Genomic DNA, 19019 nt, shown 5'->3' on the forward strand with positions numbered 1-19019 from the left:
GTTTTATTGTATGAAGGCCTTTTTTTTGGAACTCATTGTGCATAAACCTAGGTTTGTTAATAATATGGCATTGTGCTTAATTTAGTATTTAATATTATACATCAGACCAACTGTTTAATAGGTAAAAAAAAAAATTCTTTCATTTCACCAAAGATAAAATTTTAAATAGAATCTGTGACATAGAGACACAAATGCTTTTTGGATTGCCTCACTTTCTTGTGTGGACTGCAGTTTTGCCTATTTGAGGCTTAACAGTACATCTTGAACTAGCAAACTAAAGAAACACAATTAGACCTGTTATAATACTGATGTGTATATCACATTTAGGGTTTTCTTTAATCCATTTCCAACTCACCATGTGGTAATATGTTATGCAGCCAAAACAATCTGCTGCAGGACACACTGTATGTTATTAACAAGAATGATAGTTTAGTGATTTTTTCACCTTCTGTATCTTGGATTGTGGTAATCCAAATATCACATGTTTGCAGAGTGCTCTCACTTTATATATCAAATTTTAAAGCAATCTAATGAGAAATACCTGTGACTACAAGATCTCTAATTTTACTTGTGTTTCTTCCTACTTTTTTATTTACATGAGATATGAAACTTATTTGATAAACAAGCATATTTAACTCTTATGGATTTTTTAAAAATTTGGTACACAGACAGATCTTTTCATTCTACAATTAGGAGTCTCACTTGGAGTAAATATAGTCCACCTGTGCAAAGTTAATCAACAAAAACTGCTCAAATTTAAGAAAAATGTTTGTGAATACCTACACAAAAAGTCATGTGAGGCATAAGTCTAACATTTTTACTACTGCTTTACCTATGAGTAAAAATGGACCATTTTAGTTTTTTGTCATTCAGATTAAAGACAGATGAGTTAGAGCAGCAAACCTATAAGGTAAAAGAATGTGCAGACACAATTAGTTAGGCCAAACACTCTAGATCATCAGTTTCTAGCTGAAGTTTTAAAAATAAATCATACTGGTGGTTGGTTATTATTTATTATTCATTATCAACTCTTCAGCAGAAATTTACTGAATTTTTGAAATTATCCTATTTAAAGAGCATTTAGTGTCACACGATATTAGCTATGCAATTAGCATAAATAATGGTGCTTGATGTGGCTGGTGATCAAAAAACTGTTAGTCGTAATTTCATAGCATTTTCATAAAGAAAGCTATCAGCATTGTTTTAGAGAGGTAGAATTAGTACTATATATTTTAAAGTTTTGTTTTTTTATCAAATAACAGGGTTGTGATCTTAAGTTTAATGTAGGTTATTGTCAAGTGTTACTTTCTTGCTTGCTGTGGTTTCTTGGTATGTATTGGCAAAATGTCATGATATCTAACCAAAAACACCTTAGGTGTGAGAAAGAGGTGGGATGAAAAAAACAAATTCTGAGTGTGCAACTAAAAGGAATAAATGAAACATTGTTTTTCCCACTATCATGCTCCAAGTTGAACAAAATATGCAGCTTGGCTAACTAATAAATGAATATTTGCTGCAAAATTCTTATCAGTGTTACAAGTGTATCTACCATTTTGGCAGCCAATTTTTATTTCATTTCTTTAAGTCACACACTCAATCCTTTTCCAGCCACATCTTAGGTGTTTTTGATCAAATAATATATAATGCATTACCTTTTCTCAGAACACCTCAGATTCTGCTAAGATCTATAGTTTTGAATACACTTTCAACAATAATAATTAAAGATGAATTTCAATATTTCTATAAAGTCCAGCATAGAATAAAAAAAACACATACATTAAGGAAGCTATTATAAAAAGTAAAATTAACAGTTTTTAGCACTCTGCAATGTTAATTAATAGTATAATCTTTTGTTTCTCTTTGCTATACATATATAAAAGCATGTATTATGTTCTAAGCAGAAAGCACATGGTGTATTCTCAAAACACCTGGTATGGGTTTTAAAACTTTAATTAAAATAAAGTACAGAACAATGTTTTGACCTTCTATGGTCATCTTTAAGTTAACAAAGAGAAATGACGTGGATTACAAACCATAGCTTATTAAAATAGTAACAAAAAAACATAAGAACTTTGGCTAAAATTTATTATAGATACAGCTTACTTGGTATGGAAGATTAGAGTACTTGTTAAGCATAGCTCCTATGATTCCAAACTGAGCTGACTTAAAAGATAAACATCCTTCATCTGGAAAAAAAAAATTGTAGGTGAGATGTCTTTCAAATAAGAGGTCAAATTATTCAGGCTTATTCTCTGAAATGAAAACATGTATGCTTACAATATCTTAATAAATTTTTAAAACCAAGTGTAAAAACTTTTGAAGACTGAGATAAACTGTAACTTGCAAAGTTCAATAAAATGTTCAAAAATTAATATGCTGGATGGTTTGAAATTCTGTGAACAAGTATGAGCCTTGATTTTTAATAAAAGCAATAATTTTTCCCAAATAATTTTTTGTGTTCTATTGTAACTCTTAAAACAGTTAATAATTTTTAATGTTACAAAACTTCTATCTGTTTTATACAAAATTGTGGTGTATTATAGTTAGAGAGCATACGTAAAAATATATCTATATTTTACAAATGTTTTAAATTTATATTCTTAGTAAATAGTGCATATGTTTACATTTTTCTGTAACAAAAATGTATTTCTGATAATATTTACCTTCTTTTACACTTTAGCTTTATCCTGATGAAAGGTTCTCTTTTTCACTCATCTAAGCATTGGTATAAATTTTATCTCACTTACTCTAGTCTTAATACTCAACTATATTGCCCATAGTGGGCAAGATCCACACAGAAAGTGCCTACTTGAATAAAACAGGTGTAGACAATTCAGATATAATAAAGTACACTTGTGGGGGTCTGCACTACACTAGGAACAGGTATGCTCTTCATACAAATAAAGTGAAGTATAAATGCAAGTGGTAAAGGTCAACTGGCTACAGAGTAAACATTGTTCATTATCACGAGATTTGTACAGGCCCCAATCACACAGACAAGGTTTCATGTTTTACTATTGAAATTACAGGGCTATGAATGCAAAGCTAGATCCAAGGTGTGGTAGCTACTGCATGGGGACCATAATATATATATATATATAATTGTATGATAGGAACATGATATGAAAGGAACCTAAATTGAAAGTTAAAGGATGTTGTGTCTCAGAATTACAAAAAAAAGAAAAAATCAAGCAACACTTAAGAGGAAAACCCTTATTTCAAGCTGAAGAAGCACAAAATGCAACAAAACAAACTCAGAATTATGAGCCAAGGTACAGAAAGTTATTGAAGGCTGTGCGTGAGAAACTGAGTGTCATCTCTTGTCTAGAAGTGTGAAAAGGCTTCTGCATAGGTTAGACAGGATCCCCATCTGATGTATGGAGAAAAACAATTCAGGGTTAAAAGCAGAAGGGTATCCAACTTTGCCCTTTTCTCCTCGAGTTGAATAAAGAGTACAAACCTCTGTTTATCACTCCAGTGACTGGAAACTGTGATTGGTGAGGACTCTCTTGCTCCACTAGTAGAGAGGGGGGATCATGTATAATATCCACAGTGGTAGCTGCAACCCATCTGAGGAGGGAACTTACTAAACCATGTAAAAAAAGTGAAATATAAAGGTACTAAATGTGGTCCATGTACCAGTCTGTACAGTCTCTTCCAGCAAATGATGCAAACAAGCTGTTAGGAACATTAATATGTATCAAATTTGATGAAATGAGACCATAAGAAGTACCTGTTCCTCCAATGAAAGACCAGAATAAGCTGTCCAAACCAACTGTTAAATCCACATGATAAGGGATGTTACATGATACCAAAAAATATCCCAATGGATAAACAGTTGGTGACGCGATACCTCAAAATACTTCATTGTACATCACATAACAACAGAGAGCCTGAACAAGACATAAAAGATGATCCAAATCTAAATGGGTGTATAAATTGGAAATGGAGGGAAGATGAACAGAAAAGAAAGCCTTATCTCCTTCCATAGCTACTGAAGTTTTAGGTTGAAAGGACCTGTTTGGATACAACATAACAAAGTTGGTATTGTACAATCCTATGAATATGAAGAACAAACACCTCTGAATGCTCACATACACTAGCCAATAACAGAATAATATATAGTTTAAGTGGAAGATGATATAGTGAACATGATTCCAAAGGTATAAAAGGTGGAAATGATAATGCCTGGAGAAATAGTGGAATATCCAAATTAGATACCTGGAAAGGGTGATGAAGATGGATAACCCAAAATGATTTTAGATGTAATAAAAAACTGGAGTTAAAAAACTTTTATACTCTTAGATGAAAATTAGCTGATAAGGCAGCCTTATACAAAGTACCAGATAAAGGCCCCAAATCTGAGTTAAACAACCACATCAAAACTTGAGTAACATGTGACACAGTGGAATACAAAGGATTAAATATATGTCTGAGTTTTCCAGTCTCTTAAATATAACAAGTCTTTATACACCAGTGACAAAATGTCATGGTGTGATTTTGCTGAAACCTGGAATTTCTAGGACGTTTGTAAAAATGTTTGTGTGAATTGTATTCTCTTTAGAAATTGGTTTAGCTAAATGTTTAAGTATGAATTAAAATAATTCTTATTTACTTCAGATATGTCTAGCCTTTCACCTGTATGTCATTGATATAGCTGCTGTTTAACCTATTACCTTTATCCTACTGTTAGTTCTTTCTGTACATTTACATCTACTACTATGATGTTGGAAAAACATGTACGTTCATGAAGTCTTGATAGAAATGAATAAAAACTATATAACTTCTATTAAGAGATACGTAAGAAATAATTACCTTTAAATGATTTAAGCATGCAGTATACTATGATTACAAGACTGAATTATTACAGGAAATGCAGTTAGCATTTGAGTTAGCTAATAAACATTTAACAAAAGCTGTGAACACAGAGAGAAAGAAGCAAATATAAAGGCAAAAACTAATGATATAAAATTAGGAGATAAAGTACTGTTATATACCCCTATTGTTAAGAAAGGAAATACTAAGAAACTAGCAAGACTATGGAAAGGTCCTTTCAGAGTCCTTAAACAAACAAGCCCAGTTAATTTTGAAATTCAAGCAATTTATGGAAAAAGAAAGCAATTAGTACATGTTAATAGATTAAACAAACTGAAAGGATGTAAACACTATCAGTATGACTATATGGTTCACAATAAGTGAACCATTTCCTTTGATAAACTACTAAAGAAGAATACTGAATGTAATGTGTCAATAAGGATGCCCCTTGAGATGTTGATTCCTGATGTTATGCAATAGACCCCACTGTTGATTGCTGGATGAAAAGCAGATGACTGAGGATGACATAAGAGATGGCTATGGAGGAAGGGGAAGACGTTAACACTCTGAAGATACTGGAGGAATGAAAACCAGGGCCAATGTGATACCATTAGAAGAATTTAACAGGATATACAGTGGATCAGTGCCAGAATCTTTAATAGTAGATGAATAGGAAGGAATATATAAATATGGAGACCCATCCAATCCTGGCTGAGAGGATGGGAGTTGAGCATTCTATTGTGCAGCAAAAGCTTCAATCTATGGTGTCCCTAAACAAGAATCGATTCAATGAAAAACTTGAGGGTGGAGCATAACTATTTGTTCTGTAAGAAAAACTCTGTTGGGATGAGATAACTGGATGGGTCACTAGATTCATTACCCTTGGAACATGACAAGCAAAAGAAACAATCTGGTGTTTATATGCACAAAGGAGAAAATCCAATGTTTGAAAACAAAGAGATTTTGAGTGAGTGCTCCCTTATTGTGAAATGTACGAATGATGCATTACCATGTACCCTAGCAACAATTTGAGATACTGAGTCACAGCTCATTGAACTGCTAAAAGTTCTGGGAGGATGGCATAAAGAGAAACTTTCTTTACTGTCCAAAGTCCTTTGAATTCTATATTTTCAATACAAGCAACCAATCCCTCAAGAGAATCATCCGTGAACAGATGTATTTCTGGCCATGGAGGTGGCAGAAGAATACCTATTGCTGTGTTGTTCCTGTTCAACCACTATTTGAAATCCAGTACATATGTGCAATTGTTCCTCTGGTTTCATAAAGACCATTGAAAGAATCACATGTGAGGCTGACCTAAAGGAATGAGTGATTTCAAGAATGCCCATGCCCCTGAAAGAGATAGAATTGTGCATGTTGGTGGAGAAGGAGACAACTACCTTTGAAGAATCACCAGTTCCATAGCCTAAAGGTATAGAGTAGAAGGTTGGGCCCACTTTAGTCTGGAATTGAAAAATATCCATAAATGGATAAGGTACTGTGTGGGAGGTAAGAATAGACTTCTTTCTGATAAGAAAACCAACCCTTGCAACTTCTAATAACAGAGTTTGAGTGCACAATTCTGCCAAATGACAGGAATGGGCAAGAAGAAGCCAGTTGTCCATGATTAGAAAAGTTTAGAATGTTATCAAAAAGTCAACATGGTTTCACTAAGGAAAAATCTTGCCTTACAAGTCTTTTGACATTCTTTGAAAATGTTTCTGCACATGTAGTTGAGGGTAAGAATGTAGATTTGGTGTATCTATATTTTCAGAAAGCATTTGACAATGCGCCTCATAAAAGACTTGTAAAGAAGCTTATTGCCATAGGTTTTGGGGATAAGTAAACTAACTGGATAGAAGAGTGGCTTGATGGAAGAAAGCAGAGCGTTGTTATAGATGGAATTCAGTGAAACTGGGTTAATGTTGCAAGTGGTGTACCTCAGGGTACAGTCTTAGGATCATTGCTCTTTTTGATTTACATTAATTATATAGATGAAGAAATGGTCAATAAATTACTTATGTTTATTGATAATATCAAGATCTTTGGTGTTACTGGAAGTGAAGAGGATGTCACTGATTTTAAAAAGGATTTTGATCACTTAGCAAGTTTGGCAAATAAATGGAATATACATTTTTATTATGATAAATGCAAGATATTGTATGTGGGTTATCATAATTTCAATTATATATATATTTGGATGGGAATAACCTTAACAGTGTCATGATATAAAAGGATCTTGGTGTAATGGTTGACCATTCTCTGAAGCCATCCAAGCAGAGTGCTGTTGCTAGTGGTAGAGCAAATAGGATTTTAGGTTGTATCTACAGAAATATTGACTACAAGTCTAAATAGGTTATAATTTCTTTGTATAGGTCACTGGTTGTGCCACATCTGGAGTATTCTGTTCAGTCTTTGGCTTCTTACCTTAGAAAAAGCATTGAATTGTGGGAAAATGTTCAGAGGAGGGTTACTAAAATGGTACCTGAAATGAAGAAGTTGTCATACGAGGAAAGATTAAGACACTTAAAACTGTTTTCTCTTGAAAAAAGAAGAGTTAGAGATGATCTGATTGAAGTGTTTAAGATTGTAAAAGGAACTGATAATGTTGGTGCATCAACATTTTTCATACTTAATAGTGAGAATTAAAGAAGTAGGGAACATAAATACAGATTTTGGCAAAGTAGAAGCCATCTTCAGCCAGGACCATTTCGTTTTTTGAACATGGTGGTTGGCTTATGGAATGAGATGTTTTCAGATGTTGTGGAGGCAGTAAATCTGAGTGTGTTTAAAAGAAAGCTAGATAGATATATGAATGATACAGACTGGTTATTTTTTTTTTCTCAATTCTTTTAGTTTGGTTTAGAGGATGAAACAACTGAGATGGGCCCACAGATCCTTTTTTTGTCCCTAATCTTTATGTTATGTAATGGTGACTGTGAATGCTGAGGTAGTGAAGATGATGTGAAAAATATCTGCCTATTTGGTAAAAAACATATGGAGCAGATGTAAGGCTGAATGGTACAGCACAAAACTGACAAACCTGGTAAAATGAAAAATGAGACAGAGATAATGCTTTGAAGATTTGGCAATGGGGATATGAAGGTAGGCATCTGTAACTCCAAATTTTGTCATCCATAGTCTAGGTGAAAAGAGCCACTGAAGGGCAAGAAGTAACACCATTGTAAAGTGAGGAGGTTGGAGGAAGCAATTGAAATGAAAAAGGTAGATGACTGATTAACCATCTTTTTCAGTATTACAAACAGCTGAGATTGGAGGCAATGAGCTCTATGGCTTCTTTGTGGATGGCTTGTGCTTGATGGTTGGAAATAAGAGAGTTTTTGAAAAGTAAAAGCCAACCGATATGAGAGACAGAGGAGGAAATGCTATGAATGAAGAATTTTCTCCTGAGAACTTGAATGACCAACTGATCTATAATGAATGTCTCCCATGGTGAGACAAGACCCCATTGGACCTGACCTTATAAGATAGTCACTGATGTTGAAATCTGTGATTCACCCTGAAGGAGGATCTCTGATGGTAAGGTATAAATTACCCTAGTGTTCCAATGGATCATGGCAGTGAAGCAGGAGGTCTGGCAAATCAAATGGGATATACAATAAACCACTTTGGGACAGTCAAGAAGTCAGTATAGAAAGTGAAAAATGTATGTGAGCTACATTTACATGAAATTCCATGGAGCCTGGAATTCCTGCAAAAATAGACTGTCTCAGAAAAACAGCTTACAGCTTCTGTGATATTTCTAAACGTTGAAGTACAGAGCTGAACTCCCTTCAACAAAGCATATCTCTCCAAAAGATCTTAATAACTAACCAACCAAGATGCCAAGGAGAAAGAACATGACCAAAATGGAAGTCAACAAGAGATGACAGATTCTCTGAAATTTGAACAGTGGATCTATGAAAGGTCTCAGGCAATAGCTGCAAAGATGAGAAAAAGTGTAAAACTGGTGTGACAGATAAATTTTGGAAAACTGAGATTGATTGTTTGAGAAAAGGAAGATTCTAGAAAACAAAGCCTAAATTGTTACTAGTCCACCCTTGATCTCCCTCACAGAAACAGATGGAAAACATCAGACTGCATGCTTTATAAGGAACTGGATGTACTCCAGGAAAATGGGCACCTGGCATCCAGAAAGAGTGATGGGGAACATGTATGTGGATTGAGTATACAGAGATCATTGATGTAGAGTCTCAAAATTAAAATTGCTGAGAGTGATATAAAGACTGGAGAAAGTGAGGTAAAGTTCACATCAATGCTTATATGGGCAAAGAAAAGAACTTTTCTTCAGGTTGGATGGCTTTTATTGGCACAAACAACTAGGTTATCTGTGTCATACAACCAGTAAAACAATAAAAGTAAAATTATTATATCAGGTAAAAAAGTCACATTAAAACAAAATAATGGCATAAATTTGGATAAAGAATTTAAATAGTATTAAAAAGGCCAATGGCCTTTAAAATTTAAAAACACAAGTAAGGTGGAGTGTGTCACCATTGTCAATAACATTGTCTGATGTCAGAGGTAAAACCATGGTACAAACATGTTTAAGATGATGCCATTGTTACGACTGAACAATGGCATGACAGGAAAATGTAGGCTATTGTGACTTTGAGTGTCACAAAGGCTACAGATTGGTGAATCAGTCCCAGATAAAAGAAAATGAAGAGTTAAAAACTGTAACCAATGCATAATTTAGCAGGACAACTTCCTCCTTCTAATCCTTATGGAAACAAATGGTCAAAGAGCAAAAGAAGGTTTGATCTGGAAAAGCTTGTTATCATGTTGCTCACTCTAAACCAACTATCAACTGGCACAAAGTCGAGCTTTGAATACAGGGCCATAGATCATATATGGAACAAGTACTAGAGCAAATAGACTTAGTTGTGGTGTCAGCAAGCTCATTCTCACGAATATCGATGTGGGTTGGTATCCAGAACAACTGGATAGAAATTGAAGGCAATGAGAAATAGGCCAGCCAGTATTGATGAGAACAGGGCAAAAAATCACATGAAGCAATTCCAGGGCCAGTAGAGAGCTATGGAAGTTTGTATAAATAGTACAATTGGTGTACTGCATAGCTTCATTGTAATCAAAAGGAAGAGAAATGGCATACAATTTGGCAGTGAACACAGAAACTGAAGAGTGAATTCCATGTGCAACCACAAAGAACCATGGCAGAGCTCACAGAGTCACCATATTTTGAACCATCTCTATAAATGAGAATGGAGGGATGATTTGAAAGATATTTGTTAAATAGAAGGCAGTACTTCCAATTGGGAGTATCCACCTCTCTCAGATAACTAAATGGAAGGTCATGGGTGAGGATGGAAATAAGTCATAGTTGGATGGGTGGATAAGTAGAGATAGCAATATAATTCATGGACAGACCCAATTCATCTAGCTGTGCCTGGACATGAAGGCCAAAAGGAAAAACTTCTGGGCTGGAAAAGTGCAGAAAGTTGTACAGAGCTGAAGCCTCATAGGGTGAATGGGGTCCAACATCTTCAAGGCTGAGGTTCTGAAAGAAATAAGTACCAGACCCATAATCCAGTTTGGAGTAAATGAGGACTTGACAAATCTTTAGCACAAAACATTGAATCACTTCCCAAGAGGAGGAAGAAAGGACATGTAAGACATTTAATGCCCTTGTACACTTGACATGTACCTGCTAGAAGTGTGAATGAAGGTCAGCTTACAGCCAAAGATAAGCCCTAAGAACTTTACCTCAGGAACCACATCATCAGAATCTCAACAATAATAAATAGTTTTAAAACAGAATAAATCTAAAATAATTTTTAAATTACAGCTGTATCAGAATATGAGTTCAGAAGAAAATGTAACAGGTAATTTTGTCTTTGTCTTAGCTGCACACTGACACTAAGACATACTTACTAAAATACCTCTAGAAATACCAAAAACCAACTAAACCATGTGCACAGATTCACTCCACTTAGATCTAACTTCTTTTTTCTCTTTATCACATATACTGCAATACGTAGAAAAATGTAAAAGTAAAAAAATATAAACATTTATATTGTCTTCAATGTGTAAGTAACTTATACTGGTACAAAAACTTAATGCAACAGATACAAAAACAAATATGAGTTACTTTATAGTGCATTTTGTATTTTAAAAAAAATTAAACTAAAAACTACCTTCATCATATTTCACATCATAGATTCCACTTGTAATCCATCTCCTTTTGTGATTATCCCAAACTACTGGATTTGGCTGACCCAAATATAAAAAGGAGGAAGGAAGTCTACAAGAATAAAAAAAGCTTTCATTTCAACCACATTAAAATAGGAAAGTAAAGGACTGATTGATTGATTGATTTAGTGTTTTATGGCACAAAGCAGCGAGGCTATCTGCGCCAGACATTCGGTAAAAATGTAAAAAGATAAAAATAAATAAATAAATAAATAAATGTAGTAATAGACATAAATGGAAATGAAGGTAAAACAAAAAAGTATAAAACCAATGTTGACACCTAGTCTACAATGTTAAGATAGAAGGCAGAGTATAAGAAGTTGTAAGGTATTTACTCTAGCAAAATGGTAATGATCATAACCCGCCAGGAAGACTAACAGGTAAGTTCAAGAACCACCGTCAATCACCTGAAGTTGGCCTTTCCAGTCCTGGTTCCAGGTTATGTGTCATAGCAGCTATTATCAAAATGTAAAAGAATAAAAGTTTTAAAAGACACTCCGCAAAATCGTAATAATGAGTAGCCAAATGTCCAGTAAAAAGATAAAAGTCAAGTAAATGGAGTAAAATTTGTAAAAGTAATTGAAGATAAAAGCAAAACGGCAATTAAAACAGAAAATGGCGTAAAACCCAATGTTGACATCCAGTCAACAAAGTTGTAAAGGACTACCCGTAGCAGAATGGTAATGATCATAACCCACCAGGAAGACTAACAGGTAAGTATAAAAACCACCGTCAGTCACCTGAAGTTGGTCTTTCCAGTCCTGGTTCCAGGTTATGTGTCATTATGGTCAGTACTAAAAGGTAAAGTAGTTAAAGTGTGAAATGACATGCAGCAAAAGTGTAATAACAACTCGCCAGGACGACTAACAAGTAGTTCAAACGGATAGTTCAAACAGTAGCGTTAGTCACCTGAAGTTGGCCTTTCCAGTCCTGGTGTCGAGTTATTTAATGTTCTGGCCATTGTCCAATGTCAAATTGAATGAGAGAGATTAAAACTGTAAAAAAGGAACCACAATTGAAAAGGTGTAATGAATAAATATGCAACACTTAAATGAGATTAAAAAGATTAATGGCCATTAAAAAATTAAAAACATTGGAAATTTTTATTAGAACTAGAAAACCTTAATATTTTATCAACAAGCACATCAGGAATAAAATATCAAACTGTATACCAAAACTAATCTTAAAAATATTTCAGAAAAAAGTCTGCCAAATATTTTATTAAAGTTTTTTAGACTAGTTATGTGTAGAAAGTATGGCTATATTTTAGCTTTTTATTACACAAACTGTGCAAATTAGCCTTATTTTATGCACATTATACAAACAAGCAATGTAGAGATATACAACAGCAAAGAATTTCGTCACATCTTTTATTTATTGATGTTAACTGTTTTATTATACAATATGAGCACACAAAGAGCTTATTCTAGAACAAATGAAAATATATGGAAAGCCTTTTCTGACTTTAAATATTTTGAAGAACAATAAGAAATAACATTATCTTACTTTAAAGTTATTAGAAAGGTCTGTGACATCTCTTGCTCATATCGTTTCACTTCAGCTTCAACAAATTCAGCTGCAGCTGTGGAAGTCATCCCAGAGGGTGGGGACTTTGGTGGAACAATATTTACTTTATATGGCATGTGAACAATGTCCTTATTTTCTTCAGCTAAGAACAGAAATATATTGCTCATAAAATACTATTCATGTAAATATTTCACATTTGTGTATTATATCAAATACATTAACAATTTATATAACACAAATCTGTGCTTTTAACCTTTTGTAAAGATATTGATAAAAGGCAAAAATCGGTTAGCATTAACAAAAAATTATAATTTTGCTATTCTAAAAATGTTTTTCTGATGTGTACTTACCTCTACTCCCAAATTAGCTATTCTTGTTCAGTGCTGCCCTCTATATGCAAGAGTTTTCTATACACATACCACAAGCCTGCTCTCCCTCTTGAAATTGAAAGATTCCAATGTGCCTCTCATGCAAATCATCATGCATCAGTTCTCTACCAATATATATATATATATATATATATATATATATAGGAGCATGACATGCTCATGTGACTCCAATACTCCTATCCTCAACTATCACTCTGAAGTTTGGCAGAAGATGTAAGCATCAGAGTTAAGTGGGGAAGAAAAGTGGGAAGTGTGAAGAAGGTAAGTACCTATCAGAAATACATTTTTAGTTTGGGAAAATTGTAACTTCTGATGTGCTACTTACCTCTTTCCACAAATTAGCAAAAATCCCACACTGAACAGGAGAAACTAGTAGGAGGGAACAACAGAAGTATCCTTCAAAATATCTGAAGGATACCCCTGAAAATGGGAGAATCATAACCATAAGATCAGGAGAGGGGAACTGTACCACTTCTGAACTAGGTATACTCTTTGCCCCTTTGTGAAATGTGGAGAAGATAAGGGTGTAAAAGCAGAGAAGCACATCTAAATGGGTGAGACCATATCAGGATCATGTTCTGGACTATATAAAATAAATATAATACAAATAGAAAAGTGGATAAAACAATGGATATGCTCTCAGGTATAGAGTGGCTAAGGTGTGATGGACCATACTTGGTAAGTCAAATACATTCAAAACCCATGCTGCTGAGAACAAACATCCACATGGGGAGTATAATAAGAATTATACCATCTTCACCTCAAACCCAGAAAGAGAGAGAGACTGAAAATTATGCTGTCTTTCAGGTATAACAAAAGTATTAGTACTGAGCTATCAATCTGGGAATCTGACATCCAGTCTCAAAAGGATGTCTATTGCATGCAATCAACTCCCACAACCAGGAACTTACCAAAACCATCCAAAGGGCAATAACATCTCCATATTAGAATAGGACAAGGGAGAGCCAAAGGACAGAACCATAATAAGTTCACATACCACTTCTGTGATCCTGATCCACAACACAGTCAGAGAAAATCAAGGGAGGAAGAGAGACAACCAAATCGAGCTGCAGGATACCAATATCTGAGCAAGGGTAGGATGAGGGCTCCCAGTCAAAAGGGTAACTGTAATTTGATATATCACTCTTTTGTAATTGTATATTGTAAAGAGGAGAACAGTATGTCATCTACCTCCATAGATCACCACTGTCCTACTTTGCACTGAATGGTTATAGTCATTTCTGTGTAGAACTCATTCATGGGGGGTGCTTTATGGTCAACCACCACAGTGGCTTGGAAATGGAAAGAGGTAAGAATTGCCTAAAAGCAAAAATGATGAAAAGATAATGGAGAATCCAGAAGAATGTCATCACCCTAGACAGTGCAATGAGTAACAATGAAATCCTATTTGGAATAGCAGATCATACTGAGCTATTCAATACAGGCATGGTAAAAATGAGAAGCTATCACCTTCTGCTTTACCCATGGAGCTCACAGGTGGTATGGTTCAGAAAGTACATGTTTATGAAGTAAAATATTATGAGGTTATTCACCTACAAGTTATCTAATGAAATACCCCATATCCATTGTGAGCATTGCAAAGCCATGAAATATAAAGCACAAGTCAACATGGTTCTACAGAGTGGATTTCAAGTTAGAGAATATCTTGAGGCACCACTCACCACAGAGCAGGATCCATATAATAAAAAATAAAGAAAAGAAATGTAGGGATAGAAATTTACTGGTCAGAGTTGCATCAAAATCTAAAGAACAGCCACAGGTAGAAGATGGAAGACAAAAACCTGATGAAGAAAAACAATGATAAGTTGTAGATAATGAAAGACAAATGTATTGGGCATGGTACACATGTGTGATTTTAGAATTTCCTCCAATGAATGATAAAGACAAGGAGCATGGGAAAAGGTGTGTCATCTGATGAGAAGTCACATGGACAAAAATGGCAAGGATGAATAAGACAATCATATAAAAAGTCAGACCCAGTTAGTACAAGTTGAAGGTAAAAGATCACAAAAGAAAATGACTGCCAGGGAATAAAGAGTAAAGAATGGATACCCTACAAAGAAGCTGTACAGACAATATAACAATGAAGAGCTCTGACCAGACATAGAAACCTAACCAGTTGAGCGTAAAGATGAGAAACAGAATGAAATAGGCAAAAAAGGATAAGCTAGCCTCCTGAGCCACCAAGTTCTTATTAAAGGAGAAAATAACTAGGGTGATAAAGTGTATGTAAAATTGGAAACAGATACAACTGTTGATGCTCTCAGGTTAAAAGGAAGAGGAAATATTTTTAAGGGAACATTGGAACATAGAACAGAAGAAAAGGGATCCAGATGGTAGTATAGTGAGGGTATGTAGTACCACATTAACATCTCAATCACAAAGGGTATGTTGCCTTGGAGGGTGAAAACCAGAAGTAATGCAGTAGAATGGTAAGAACAGGTGAAGTAAATACTCTAAGGTATTGGAAAAAAACGAAATGTATGGAATAAAACTGCCCAATAACTTGAGAGTGAGGAGATTGAGAACCCTCTGTCAAATGGCCAAGTGAGAAATTCCTCCACCTGAGCAATATTATGCTGGTCGGTGGGAAGTCTCCAAGCTGTAGAATAATTGCAGAAACCTTAAAATTTGTGTTGATAAACCTTCATGGAAGGACATATGGAACTAGCTAAAAGGAAAGTGACTCAATGGGAGAAACCAGATCTCCTCCCCATGGGCTGGATAAAATCCAAATATGAAGTGCAGAATGTACAACTGGTGACTAAGATTCATAATGAAGTTAGGGTGATAACAGAAGAAGTACAGGAGGAGACAATAGCAGGTGCTGTAACCACAGACACCATGACTGACATGGCCAATAAAGAGCAATTAGAATAACTGGAAAAGGAGTAGTATATACACTGCTGGTCAAAATCTTAAGGCCAATGAACATAAAGATAAAATATGCATTTTGCATTGTTAGACTCAACCACTTATTTGAGTAGAGCTTTGAAAGACGAAAATAATAAAAGGGAAAATAAAAAAACAACTTTTTTTTAGCATTTAATAAGAAAAATGTGAACACTGTGAAATTAGCCTAAATACTAGCTGGTCAAAAGTTTAAGACCATACCAAAAATAAGTCCTAAACAGGATAGGAAAGGCTCAACAAGAGGTATCAATAGTGAGTTGCATGGCCGTCATTGCGAATACCTTCAAACATTCACTTTGGCATAGTCAATATAAGCGTTTGCAGAAGTCTAACTGGAATGCTATTCCAAGTGGTGAAGATGGCTTCACAAAGATCATGCACTGTTTGGAATTGATGTCCATTTCTATAGACTTCATTTGCCATCCATCCCCAAACATTATCAATGGGGTTTATTTTGGGTTAACATGCTGGATGGTCCAAAAGAATCACGTTATTCACCATGAAAAAGTTCTTTGTCCTGCAGGGATTGTGGATTGCAGCATTGTCCTGCTGAAAGAGCCAGCTGCTGTTTGATACCCCTGTATACCCTGAAGCTCCACTGTTCCATGGAAGGAGAAAGCACCCCAGATCATGATGGAACCTTCTTCACTGTGTTGTGTACAAAATGTCTGTGGTGGGATAACCTTATCATGCCAGTAACTTTGGAAGCCATCTGGGCCACCCAGGTTAAAGTTTTCTCATCAGAGAACAAAACCTTCGTCCACTTTTCTATGCCCAATGTTTAGTGCTTCTCAGCAAAGTTTAACTGCCCTGTTTTGTGGTGAGGAAGGAGGCGTCGCCTTTAAAGACATTTACAGTTTTTAAAGCATTTCTCTCGTAGATGCTGTCTTATTATTCTTGAGCTGCATTCTGCGTCTGTAAGGGCCTTAATCTGGTTTGACGATCAGCTGGTGTCTTGCCGAACAACCCGTCGAATCCTCCTGCTCAATGCGAGTAAAATTTTCTTGGGCCAACCACTTGAAATTCTCATTCCGTATCCCTCAGTCTTTTAAGAAATTTGCAACAGCAGGTTTACTATGCCCAATCTCATCAATGATGGGACGTTGAGACCTTGCTTTTGTAGCTCGACAATTCTGTCACATTCATACTCTGTCAACTTTTTAGCCTTTGCCATGTTTTTACTTAATGTAATACAGGAGATGTCAGTGGGAGATGTTGACAACGCTAATGCTTGAACACAAATGACTAAATTATGTTACGTGTTTACATAGTAACGCTTCGTTTCAGTATGGTCTTAAACTTTTAATCAGCTACTATTTAGGCTAATTTCATAGTGTTCACATTTTCCATATTATATGCTAAAATTTTGTTCATTATTTTTCCTTTTCTTATTGTCATCTTTCAAAGCTCTATTCAAATAAGTGGTTGAGTCTAACAACGCAAAATCCATATGTTTTCTTTAGTATTCATTGGCCTTAAGATTTTGGCCAGCAGTGTATATATGAGAGATAACCTGATGAAGTAAATGAAAATAAACAGGAGGCTATATCTGGTTGAGATGGGAAATACAATCCACAAGAAGACTGAAAGCACCCAAAACATAACACAAAATGAGATTACTGCATTGTACCTTGGTCCAGGATAAGAGATCCAATGTTCAAAAAACATAGATCTCTTGACTAGTTGCAAACTTGGTGATTGATATGTGCTATCACCATATAATTGTCAGAATGAACCATTACTAGACAATTTGAGAAAGAAAATATTTCAATGCCTGACATATGCCTAGAAGTTTGAGTTCAGTCATGTTAATATGACTGAAAGGGATCAGTGATGTCAATGTTGACAACACTCCTAAACACAACAGAACCTTGTGTGCACTAAGTGATGAAACTGAAATGGCATGGCAAACTAACAATTCCATTAAATGAAGTCTTAAAGGAGAAGTCTGGGTCCGAGGAAGGACTTCTCCAGTTTGATTAACCAGCTCACTTGAGCAGCCACTAAAAAGGAACTGCCAAGCATGGATAGTCAACTTTGACTTGGAATGAGCCATAAGAAGCTAGTCATCCTTGATACCATTAAAATTGTCTGACCAACATGATGTTAGACTGACCAAGTTAGCTTATGTATTGTTCATGCCACTATCCTAGTGGACTACCAAACCGAAAGCTTCAATGGAAAGAAAAGCAAAATTTACCATAAAATCTAATGATTTACAAACTACAGTAAAATTAATTTAAAGAGAAAGTTTAATAAAATTAATGAGAATACAGTTTATCAACAATCGACTCTTTAGATTGTTTGAAAGTCCATATAACTAAGGAACTACATTTAACTTCTTATAGTTTTACTTATTTGAAGATTTTAAAGGTTTTGTTTATTTGAACTTTGCACAAATCTATGTGATGGTTATGTGCACTAGCTGCTCATAATTTAGCAGTGAAAGATTTGAGATAAGACAGGTAATTATCACCATCCACTATTAACTCTTTTACCAATGAAGAGTAGGATTAAACATTACATTATACCACCCACATGGCTGAAAAAGCAAGCACATTTTGGGTCAAGTGTCCTAACCACTTGGCCTTGCCAGGCCATTTTATAGGGAAGATCTATAGAAGCTAATATATAAAAAAAAGTTTAGTAAATATTTTTAAATTTTAAAAATTTGACTAACTAGTTAATCATGTACAGTGTATCCATTTCTAAGCCTACAATCTTCATATAACTGCTGCTTCTTCAGAGATGTAAAATGTACACAACATTGAACTTTGGCTCATTGAAAATGTTTCAAGTTGTGAGATAGTAAACTCTACTTTTTAATTTTTTTTACCATTAATTTATTACTCATTCCATTGATTAGTTCAACTATGAAGTTTTAGTTACATCAATGCACTAATTCATCTTTAAACTAAAGCATGTTGATTTTGAATGGTGTCATACAGATGTTAATGAAGTGAAAGACTATGTAGATTTATGGTGATAGCTAGTCACATCAGATGTAACCTCACTGTCTATCCACTAAGTAAAAGCCTCCCTTCATCTTGAAAATGGATAAGTTCATGAGATATAGTTAGAAAGAATTATTGTTCATTTTTGCTCAGTATTGTTCTTTAT

General features: G+C 34.8%; 1 protein-coding gene across 2 annotated transcripts in view; it reads right to left on the bottom strand.

Annotated features, from left to right (window-relative positions):
* The window catches only part of LOC143226437 (dynein axonemal intermediate chain 7-like), an 84697-nt gene that overhangs the window by 17760 nt on the left and 47918 nt on the right, over positions 1-19019 (bottom strand). For both annotated transcript variants that reach the window (XM_076457391.1, XM_076457390.1), the window contains 3 exons: positions 12556-12718; positions 10995-11101; positions 2104-2186 (listed from right to left, as the gene is read on the bottom strand). In XM_076457391.1, coding sequence (XP_076313506.1) covers positions 2104-2186; positions 10995-11101; positions 12556-12718 — 353 coding nt within the window. The remainder of the gene's footprint in view (positions 1-2103; positions 2187-10994; positions 11102-12555; positions 12719-19019) is intronic.

The sequence above is a fragment of the Tachypleus tridentatus genome, chromosome 9, assembly GCF_004210375.1.
Source record: "Tachypleus tridentatus isolate NWPU-2018 chromosome 9, ASM421037v1, whole genome shotgun sequence".
NCBI lineage: Eukaryota > Metazoa > Arthropoda > Merostomata > Xiphosura > Limulidae > Tachypleus > Tachypleus tridentatus.